Below are 11,142 nucleotides of genomic sequence, written 5' to 3'. Positions count from 1 at the left end.
CACACCTGGCATTTTTTTTTTTTTTTACTTCTACTCGTGTGTGTTTTGCTAGGTTATTTTTACTTCTACTGGAGTCAGTTTTACCTCACACACAATTTTTTTCACAGATGTCCTTTTAACCTCACACATTTATCAGGAATAGGGTATTGCTACAGCATTCCAATGTGTTACGAGGTGCAATTCTGTCCAATTCAATGGAAAGTTCGATTCTGCACTGCCTCCCATAGCCGAGAGGAGGAGGGGAGAGGTGTCGGACTGAAAGAGAAGGTAGTGAATTGAGAGTAGATTCGCGAGGAGGCAATTACAAAGGAGCAGATGTGCACTTGGCTGATGCTGAGCACCTCAGCATTCAGAAGAGGGAAGCGAAGACAAAGAGAGGAGCATCAGAGGACGGAGAGAGGCTTTGACACAGACAGGGGCGAGAGACCTTAACCTTCACTGAAGAAATGAGAGAAGGAGAGAGAGAGAGAGGGGGAGAAGTGATTAAAGAGTGGAGTGGTTAAGAAGGCTGAGAGTCTTGAGAGTGAATAGGAGGTATGAGACCTTACCCAAGGCAGAAAGAGAGAGAAGAGAGATAGATAGATAAAGAGAGAGAGAGAGAGAGAGAGAGAGACAGGGATGGTGGAAGAGATATTGACCCATACAGGGTTAAGAGACCTTTACCTAGGCATGAAATGTAGAGAGAGAGAGACTTTGATGAGGCAACAGATTCACAGTGAAAGAGAGAGAGAGAAAGTGTGTGTGTGAGTGTGAGAGAGAGAGAGAGAGAGAGAGAGAGAGAGAGAGAGAGAGAGAGAGAATGTGAGGCAGATATATTGATTAAATTAGGGTTAAGAGACCTTTACCTAGACATTAAAACCAAAGAGAGAGAAATAGAGAGAGACTCCAACTGAAGGAAAAAGAGCCACAGTGAAAGAGAGAGAGAGAGAGAGGGCATGAGAAGAGGAGGGGGGAAGGTAGAGGAGAGTCAGAAAGAGAGAGAGAGAGGGAGGGGCACAAGGGTGTGTTCATGTATGCACCACCCTCTTCCTCTATCACTGCCGGTGATGGTGACACCATCTCCCTCTCTCTCTCACTCTTGCTCTCTCTTGCTTGCTCTCTCTCTCTCTTACACACACGCACACGCACACACACACCACTGAAAAGTTAGAGCAAAGTCTCTCCGCTCCAACAGGCGACAACCGCTAACTGCAACTCCCCTGCTCCCAGGGCACTGGACTTAGCCTACCTCTCTCACTCTCTCTTTCACTCCCTCTCTCTCTCTCTCTCTCTCTCTCTCTCAGCCTCTCATTCAATCCAAATCTCAGCACCCTCAGCTGTCAGAGAAGAGCCAGAGGAATAGAGGAGAGCCCCTCCAGCACGGTTTGTCTCCCTCGCTCTGCCACTACTGTCTACACTCTCAGCCAGCATGTCTACACTCTCAGCCAGCATGTGGATTGTGTTCTGCCTTGGACTCACCTTTGGATTACTGGCCTCCTCCTGGGCGAGCCCCACTCAAGGTGAGTGGAATCTTGTGATGAGAGAGTGAGATGTGTGTGTGTGAGAGAGAGAGAGAGAGAGAGAGAGAGAGAGAGAGAGAAAGAGAGAGAAGAATAGTATAAATATTCTTTGTTTCTGGATTTGATTTTCCTGTACAGTCATGATGTGGAAGTGTTTTTGGTGATTGTATATATTTGTATGTTTGTGTTTGTGTGTGCGTGTGTGTGAGAGAGAGTGTGTGTGTCTGTGAGAGTGTGTGTGTGTGTGTGTATGTGATGTCTGTGTCTGTGTGGTGTGTGTGTGTGTTCACATGTGGGTAAGTGAGTGACTATGGAATATATGGATGTCGGCGGCGAGGCAGCGTGCGTTTAGTCTGGCAGACAGAACAGACAAAGGAGACGGCTGCCGGCTCAGCAATGAGACAGACAGAGAGAGAGAGAGAGAGAGAGAGAGAGAGAGAGAGAGAGAGAGAGAGAGAGAGAGAGAGAGAAACAGTAAAAGAGAGGAAAGACAAGTAGCTAAAGAAAAAAGGAGATGAAGGACAGAAACAAGCAAGTGAAGAGAACGAGATGGATGAGAGATGGAGAGAAAGAGAAATGAGAGGGAAACCAAAAACATGTAAAGTGAGGGAGAAATAGAGGAAGTAAAAAGCAGGAATGATGGACAGCTATGGAAGGACAGTGAGAAATGAAAAGAAATGTAGAAAGAAATGACAGAGAAATAGAGATGAAAGACAGCAAATGTTATAGAAAGTGCAGAGAGAGAGAAAAAATCTAGACAGCCAATAAAAAGAGTGAACCGAGACAATAAAAGAGAAAAGGACAGAGAGAGATTGAGATGTGTGGAGAAATGGAGAGAAATGGAGAGAAAGAGGGGGAGGGACATTGAGATGGAGAGATGAAAGATTAAAACAACAAAAGAGTAAGAGAAATGAATGGAGTGAGACATGGAAGGTAGACAGCAGACAGCCAATGAAAGAGAGGGGAGCCAAAGAGACAGATTGAGAGAGAGGTTTAAAGAAATGGAGAGAGAGACAGCAAAAGAGATGTTGAGTTAAAGAAAGAGAAATGGAGGAAGGCGGAGTGACAGGAAAGAAAGATAGACAGTCAAGGAAGAGAAGGTGAGACAATGAGAGGGATTGAGAGTAATGAAAAGAGAGAGAGATAGGCAGGTAAAAAAACAATCAGTTAAAGAAAGATACAGGAGATACAGCAAAGATCCCCAAAAAAAGCCAAGTAAAAAAGAGAAGAGACAGTGAGACATAGATTAAAAGAAACTAAGACAATAGGAGATACATTGAAAAACTGAAAGATCTGAGTGAGAAGGAGGAAAGCTGAGACAGAGAGAAAGTGAGGGAAATAGATAAAAAGAAAGAGAGAGAGAGAGAGAGAGAGAGAGAGAGAGACTGGGAAAGGCAAGCAGACAGAGATAGAGATAAAAACCTAAATTGGTAGAAACAGACAAGAGAGGAAAAGAGAGAAACAGACAGGGAAAGGAATACAGAGAGTGATTGAAAGTGATAGAAATAAACATCGAGAGAGAGATAGAGGTTGGTAATGTGAGAAACAGACAGTGAGAGAAAAAGAGATAGAGTTAGGAAACGAGAGAAACAGACAGGGATAGAAAGACTGGACTGAGACTGGAAACAGACAGTGAGAGAGACAGAGACGGAGAGGGATAAAGATTGTGTCTGGAAGAGTGTGTCGCTGTCGGCTGTGGGTTAATCATTTAGTGTCATCATTTGTGCCACTTATCATTTTATTACGCCTCCACGTTATCATGCGAATAGCCCCGCTGTCTCCAGCTCTGCTGCTCTGCCTGCCTGAGTGCCAGCGTCTCTCAGAGCTTAGGCTTTGTTGAAGACTCGGGCAGCGTGCAGGCTGGTGGACTCAGACACACAAAGGAAACTGATCGACTGCGCTGCTATTGTACTTCTGCCATCTACCACGTCCATGTTTTTTGTCTGGGCTTTTTCTTTTTCTTTTAGCTTGGTCTCAGTCTTGGGTTGGGGGGAGGGGGTTTCAAGTGTGTCATTGCTGAGCATACAGGGATGGGGGTCTTGTGGCGAATCTAACAGGTCTTGCTGAGCTGGAGTGGGAAGTGTGCAGTGAGGATATTTGTGTGTACACTTTAAAAAATGGGTTGTTTGACTTTGGGGCTGAAAATATGGCTACGATAATTGCAGTCGCATTAGCTGTTGAGCTGATAAAGCATATGCTTAGAGCTGTGTTTGACTGAATGGAAATGTGTGGCATAATTGAGCAGTAAGATCATCCAGCAGTTGTGCTGTGAGTGTGGCTTGTGTTTGTGTATGTTTGAGAGAGATATATAGAGAGAGAGAATTGGGGGAGGAGGTGGGGGTAAGAAGGGGTCTGGCTGTCTGCCAGTGAGCCACCAGTGGGCAGCTGTAAATGTCTGTGCTGTACAGGAGCTGGGTTTTTTAGGATGGTGTTTGTGGGTTTAGGGCTCTGTACACATCTCTGTGTGTTAAAAGGAAAAATGAGAAAAAAACTGGACAGAACAAAGAATGAATGAAAGAGAGAGAATGAAAGAGAGAGAGAGATTAATTATGAGGCCAATAGATCCAGATGAATTGAGAGACAGACAGATCGTAACCTCTTGAGGTGAGTTGTGAAAATGAGCTCTGTGTTGAGATTTCCCTTGAGTAAAGTCCACCCCAACACTCTTCTCTCTCTCTCTCTCTTTCCCTCTCCTTTTCTCGTTTCTCTTTCTCTCGTCTCTCTCACTATCATGCCCTGAGGCAGCCTGGGTGGCATGGAGATAATACAAGAGCGTAAAACTGCACTGCATTCAGCGTGGCATCCAGCCAGCCTCACATAAACTAATTGGCTGTCTGGAAGTGGAAGTCATGTTGTGGTTAGACTGTGCCGTGGCTCGGGCCGGTCCCTATAAAGCCACAGTATCTACTGCACTTTCGCTCATTAAGAGCCAGGCCAGAGGCCACTGGAGCCACACGGGCAGGCTCCCCCTCATGCCTGCAGGCACATGCCTGATTCAGTCCATCTGTGGTGCTAAAAGTGACCTTGGCTTTGTAAGCTTGGAAGGACATTTTGGTGGATCTGTATGAATCTGTGGAGTGCAGTAGCATGCAGTAAGCTCCAGCAACAAACTTACAAACACTACATAACTTATACTGCTCATATTAATGCAGTAAAAACTAAATCCTAACAGTTACTTGAATTATTCAAAATATAATATCATCAGTAGTTATATCAAATATCTTGTTTCTCCAAAATGGCAACTTTTTCAATGGAAGTCAAGGTAAAAGATTTATTTAAAGTCGTTTTGCAGCATATAGAGCATCTACTTGTCCATTCACCATGAAATTTTTACATTTAATAGAACAACTATCAGATGTTAAAAAGTATCAAAAATTGCAGGATGGGATTTGCAGGTTTTCCATCTGCAGTCTTTTTGTACATTTTAAAATTGCATATATAAAAAATGAATAGAATTCAGCATTCTGCATTCTGCTCTCTTCCAGAACTATCTAGAGCTATCTATCATTGACCTTTATTTGATTGGCCACTGGTCGTCCTGCCTGGGCTTTAAACAACACAGCCATAAAGTCAAACAAAAAATCAAATGTTAAAGCAAAGACTACTTTGAGCAAAGACTAATGTTTTTTTGTTGTTTTTGTTGCCAAACAAATGGCCTAAGATGTGCATAAAAATATATAAATTGATAAGAATTTGTTGAGGTGAGTTGTTGGTTGAAGCAACCTGCCCTTAAAAGCTTGAAATGCTCCACAATTACATTTAACAAAATAACTCCATATTAATTTCCATTAAAAGAGGAAGAAATTCTCCTGTAAAGTCCCCCTTTTAGAAAAAGCATGCTGTTGACAGTGACACTATAGCATGCTTATTGTAAAAACATAACTTTCTTGAAATTTCTTGGATGTGATTTACAAGTAAAATACTTCAGTTTTATTTCAAGTGTAATTTTTGGGGGGGAAGTGAAATTAGAAAGCTACTAGCTGTGATTTAACATGATCCATTACCTATAATCATGTGGGCATACGTGTGACACCTGGGAAGTCTTGAAACTGTAGGGTTTTCCAGTCTATAAAAAGAAAAGGGATGTTTTTCTGGTGACTGTAAACTTTCCATGCTGCTCCTGTGTTAGTCACTCCATCTGCTGACATTTCAATCAGCAGTGTAGGATTTAAAGAGGCGTTCTCGTTTTTGTTTTATGCGTAAAAAAATCTTCCAGCAATCTCTCCACCAATCACAGATTGCATGTGTTAGAAGGGCAATTTTGGCCTTTTTCGGTTGTGTTTCCCTGCAGCTGTGTGAGGGGTGTGTGTGGGGTTTGTGTGTGTGTGTTTGTCTTTTGGCGAACTGGCATATGGCCAGCCTCACTAAACTCCAGCAGGCGGCCCAGCCATTGCTGTCACTGTAGACAAGGAGCATTTGATCAGAGCCTTGCTCTCAGGTATGTGCAGAGCAGGAAAGGCCCCCTACACACACACACACACATTCAAACACATACTCGCACACAGGCATATTTGTTCATATAAATTGAGGAGATTGGGCATAAATATATATTTAAATGATCTATGGCTGACCTAGGTCCTGCCTTTAATGTCAGGTAATAAAAAAATATATTTTTTCAGTGGTAAAAAATCATTTTGGTTCTTGTAAAAAAGCAAAGCTTAGCAAAGTCAATAGCAATTTGTTGATCTTAATGATTAACCCAGATTTTTGCAAACAAAAATGTACAAACACACTTGCGCACACACACACAAATACACATACACACACCGCCCCTTAGGTTCTCAATGTGCTCCAGCAGTGTGGCAGACCCTCACTCTACCTGCAGTGTCACGTTTCAAGGTGAGGAAGGCCATGTGGTTGTGTGGCTCGGGCCTCACAAAAGAGGGCTTTAATGCAGCTGGGTGGAGAGGACCATCACCTGCCGGCCCAGGTTCTCCACGTGCTGCTTCCAGCACACATCTCCTTTTAACTTTTATCCAGGACCAGCTGCCCCTTATAAAAACCTAAGCACGCTCACTGAAAGAGAAACTGCACAATAGAGTTTTGTGGGTTAACAACTTGCCACTTTCTTAAGACTTAAAGGTGCCAGAATAGGTTCTTTGGAGTGTTTCCATTGGACCAGTTTTGTTTTACTAAAGAAGTGGTCCTTTAGCCTTGTTATAAGGGCCCACTGCTTTGCATGCCATAGTGCACTGACTCCCTGCCCCAGTCCAAATGGTTTACACTCCCATTCCAACACACCTGACCCGGTACATGACGAGCATTTTAATCACCTAATGAGGTGAATCAATTGTGCTACATGATGGAGAACCCAGTGTGCACAGGGTACATGGACTAAGAATAGGAACCCATGGTGTACATGGTCCACCTACTGCTACACTATACATACTACTGGTACATTAATCTTGTGAGTGAGGGTGAACACTGAGCGGCATTCTTATTTTAAGGCCTGATGGTGGGTGCCAGAGGCATGAGACATTCAATTTCCATTCAAGAAACTTACGGTGTCATGTATGTAACAGCAATACATCATAGAAGGCATTACCACACACATCGGACAGCACAGTGGGTGGTGATGATTGTAACCTGCAGCTTCTGGCTGGAATTGTCCATGCACACAGACAAGTGACTCTGGCAGAAATCCTATGCCCATTTACTTGCTGAACGCCCTACACAAACACATATTCTGCAGGTTATTGCAGCATTCTTTAGCTTCCAAGGGATATTGGAAATAATATTTAGTTTTCTAGTTTGTTGTTATAGGTGCTGATAGGTTGTATGTACATCACACCAATGAGCACCTTACTGTAGAATGATCACATGGCCCTAACACACTTCTCCACAGACTTACTGATTTAATCAATGTTCTGAATGCAAACGTTTATAGTACGTGTCCACTAACGCTTTATCCTTATTGAATTTTTCTGTTTGTTTATTTTTAATTTGTATCCCATTTTCTCCCCAATTTACAAGGCCAATTATCCAACCCACTCATTAGGACTTCCCCTATCACTAGTGATGCCCCAATACCAGGAGAGCCACTGTCTCTTTTCAAACTGCTGCTGCTGAAGCATTGCCAAAAAGCATCACAGCATGCCAGGAGGAAAGCACATATGACTGGGTTCTGATACATCAGCTCACAGATGCCTTGTGTTAAGCAACATCACCCTAGGAGTGATGTAGGGAGATGCCATCTACCCACCCAGAAAGAGCAAGACCAGTTGTGCTCTCTCAAGGTTCCGGCAGCTGATGGCAAGCTACATGAACAGGATTCGAACCAGCGATCTCTGGATCATAGTGTATGAGTATGACTGCAGCACAGAGCTTAGCCAGTCAGAGAAGAATATGGTGGACCGTCACACACAGACAAGTGGCACACCACATAGAGCAGATGCCTTTTCCTAAGCCCCTGGCCTGGGATTCACCAGGGATCAAACCTGCTGTCTCCTGATGATAAAGCCAGCACTTAGACAGTAGCACTCAGGAAAATTCAGGAATCCACGCATTGCGTGCTTTAGATCGTATACTTTCTGTACCCTAAATGTTTCACACAAGACAACTTTTACACAGTTTTATAGATCTTCAGCCCCACCCACTCTTCCTCCATCTTTCTGACACTAAGCTGTGTTTAAAGTGATCTTAAATGGATGAAAGGACTCTCATATTTCAGCTGAACTGAACAGCTCCCAGAATGCTGTTAAACCTATTAATTACATTTTAAAGCCTTTCGGTGGGGCTCCAGGTCCCTGCTCGCCTCCCCTCCTCTCGCTCGTTTCATATACACTCAGCCCTTTGTAGACTAGAGAGCAGTGCTCCAAAACAAGCTGTGTACACATGCCTAATATTCCTGCCATGCCCAAATCTCTGTTTCTACAAGTCTAAGGCTTTTAGAAACAGTTCCCACACATGTTTATATGATTTTAAATATATAGGAGAGTTTTGTTAATATGGTCTACAAAAAACTCAAGGCTTTCAGTAAGCAAAAAAGGGAAACTATGGATTTTTTTTTGTTCAAGTGGCTGCTTTTGCTAAAAGCCCTCCTTAATGCCAGTGTCCTTCAAAAACAATGGAGAAGTAGAGAAAAAAGAGAGGAGAGTGTCCTTCAGGTGACTTTGCATGACTGAGTTGCATCTGAGAAGAGTCTCCAGTTTCAGAGGCACTGCCTGCCTTTAGACCCATGACTGGCAGTGGGGTGGACACTAGCAGCAGCAGTAATGACTGGATACTATTCATACGGATAAAATGTAACTAAATGTATGACCCTAAAACATTATATTACTGACCTACTGGACCACTCTTTACAGTAGCTTTGCTCAACTACGATTTCAATATGCACTGTAAATAATGCAGCATTCCATTTGAACTTGATGTTGGATGTTGGATTTCCGAGTTCCAAGTAGGATATTTCTGCAGGAATGCCTGCACAAGTCAGATTTCCTACTTAAAAAGTCAGGAGAGCCTTACCAACCCCTGGTTCCCTAGTTCTGAATCCAAGATGGCTGCACCCCACATGAACAGTAATAAATAATTGTTTGTCCACTCACAGTCAATAATGTTCCTTATTAAGCAGGTTCTCAATGTATGCTTCTATTAATACTGTTCTGGAAAGTTTTATTACTTTTCAACTGTACTAAAATGTTCTCTTGCCTTTACACGGTACTAGAATTTTTTGCTTTCTAACAGTCCTAGAATATCCTCTTTGGTTCTAGAATGTTGTTTAGCACCTTGTGCTAAAAGTACTCTTCCATTCACACTGTTCTAGAGCATTCTTCTCCATTGTTGCAACTCTAGAATGATTTCCTTCACCGCTATAGAATGTTTACCTCAATAAACTGTTCTAGAATATTCTTCTCTATTAACATTCCCACACTGCTCTAGAATGAACTACACTACAGTATTTGTCTGCTTTTGTTCTGCCTTAGAATTTCCTCCTGTGTTCACACTGTTCTAGAATGTTCTTCTCCGTTGACCCTGTTCTAAATATTCTTCTTCATTAACATTCCCACACTTCTCTAGAATGAACTACACTACAGTATTCTTCTGCTTTTGTGCTGTCTAAGAATTTCCTTTTCTGTTTACAATGTTCTAGAGTGTTCTCTTCCATTAACTCTGTTCCAAATATATATTTTTCTCCATTAACGTTCCCACACTGCTCTAGAATGAACTACACTACAGTATTTGTCTGCTTTTGTGCTGTTCTAGAATCTCTTGCTCTGTTCACTGTTTTATAACATTCTGCTCCATTGACTCTCTTTTAAATTATTTTCTCCGTTAACATTCACACACTTCTCTAGAATGAACTACACTACAGTATTCTTCTGCTTTTATGCTGTCCAGTAATTTCCTTTTCTGTTCTCACTGTTTTAGAACGTTCTGCTCCATTAACTCTCTTCTAAATTATTTACTCCATTAACATTCCCACACTGCTCTAGAATGAACTACTCTACAGTATTCTTCTGATTTTATGCTGTTCTAGAATTTCCTCCATTGTTCATACTGTTCTAGAACGTTCTCCTCTCTTAACTCTGTTCTAAATATTCTTCTCCATTAACATTCCCACGTTGCTCTAGAATACACTACACTGCGGTATTCTTCTGCTTTTGTGCTATTCTAGAATTCCCTCCTATGTTCACACTGTTTTAGTATGTTCCCCTCCTTTAATTCTGTTCTAAATATTCTTTTTCATTAACATTCCCACATTGCTCTAGAATTAACTACACTAGTATTCTTCTGCCTTTGTGCTGTTCTAGAATTTCCTCCTTGGTTCATAATGTTCTAGAACGTTCCATTATCTCTGTTCTAAATATTCTTCTCCATTAACATTTTCACACTGCTCTAGAATGAACTACACTACATTTTTTCTGCTTTTGTGCTGTCCTAGAATTTCTTCCTATGTTTACAATGTTCTAGAATGTTCTCCTCTCTTAACTCTGTTCTAAATATTCTTCTCCATTAACATTCCCACATTGTTCTAAAATACACTACAATGGAGTATTCTTTTGCTGTTGTGCTGTTTTAGAAGTTCCTCCTCTGTTCACACTGTCCTAGAATGTTCTACCCTTGTAACTCTGTTCTTAATGTACTTCTTTATTTAAATTGTTCTAGAATGTTGTCTTACATTCATCCAACTCTATAAGGTTTTTTCTACACTGGTCTAGATTGTTGCACTCTCTGCTTTCACACTATTCAAGAATGTCCTCGTCTATTCACACTATTTTATTTAGTCTGCCAGTTATCATCAGGTATTAGAAAGGTGGTGCTTGCTGGGCACTACTGAGTCAGTGTGCCAAAGTTACGAAATAACCTCAGACCAGCAGATACCTAGAAGGCTTCCACATGGTGTGCATGTCAATTACATGTCACAACATATTGTATTCAAATAGAATCTGGTGCCGTAGCTTGCCAGTTTGATCCCTGGTGATGCCACAGCCATCCATGCCTATGAGTATGAGACAGTATAATTGACCTCATGCTGACTCTGAGGGGTAGGATTGCCCTCTCTCCCTCCCCATTACTCTGCGTGATGCTCGCCAACACAGGCATCTGTTAACCACCATAGTAATTGGCAGTTTGTGTCCTTCTCCAAGTGTGTTCAGCTGTCCAAGGACATTGCATTAGCAGCAGTTTCTTGGCTGGATTTGAG

At 42.1% G+C, this 11,142-nt stretch overlaps 1 protein-coding gene across 3 annotated transcripts in view; it reads left to right on the top strand.

The window, feature by feature from the left end:
- The first annotated feature begins 1,002 nt into the window (after positions 1-1,002).
- Positions 1,003-11,142, top strand: part of cd44b (CD44 molecule (Indian blood group) b) — a 32,961-nt gene continuing 22,821 nt past the window's right edge. For 2 of the 3 annotated variants that reach the window (XM_049475226.1, XM_049475225.1), the window contains exon 1: positions 1,004-1,499. In XM_049475226.1, the coding sequence (XP_049331183.1) occupies positions 1,409-1,499 (91 nt within the window). In that variant the 5' untranslated portion in view covers positions 1,004-1,408. Of the gene's footprint in view, positions 1,500-11,142 lie in introns of all 3 variants that reach the window. The other variant, XM_022671916.2, reaches the window with a different exon arrangement.

Source organism: Astyanax mexicanus, chromosome 2 (assembly GCF_023375975.1).
Source record: "Astyanax mexicanus isolate ESR-SI-001 chromosome 2, AstMex3_surface, whole genome shotgun sequence".
Classification (NCBI taxonomy): Eukaryota; Metazoa; Chordata; class Actinopteri; order Characiformes; family Acestrorhamphidae; genus Astyanax; species Astyanax mexicanus.
The sequence above is the reverse complement of the archived record's forward strand: the minus strand, read 5'-3'. Positions and strand labels throughout refer to the sequence as shown.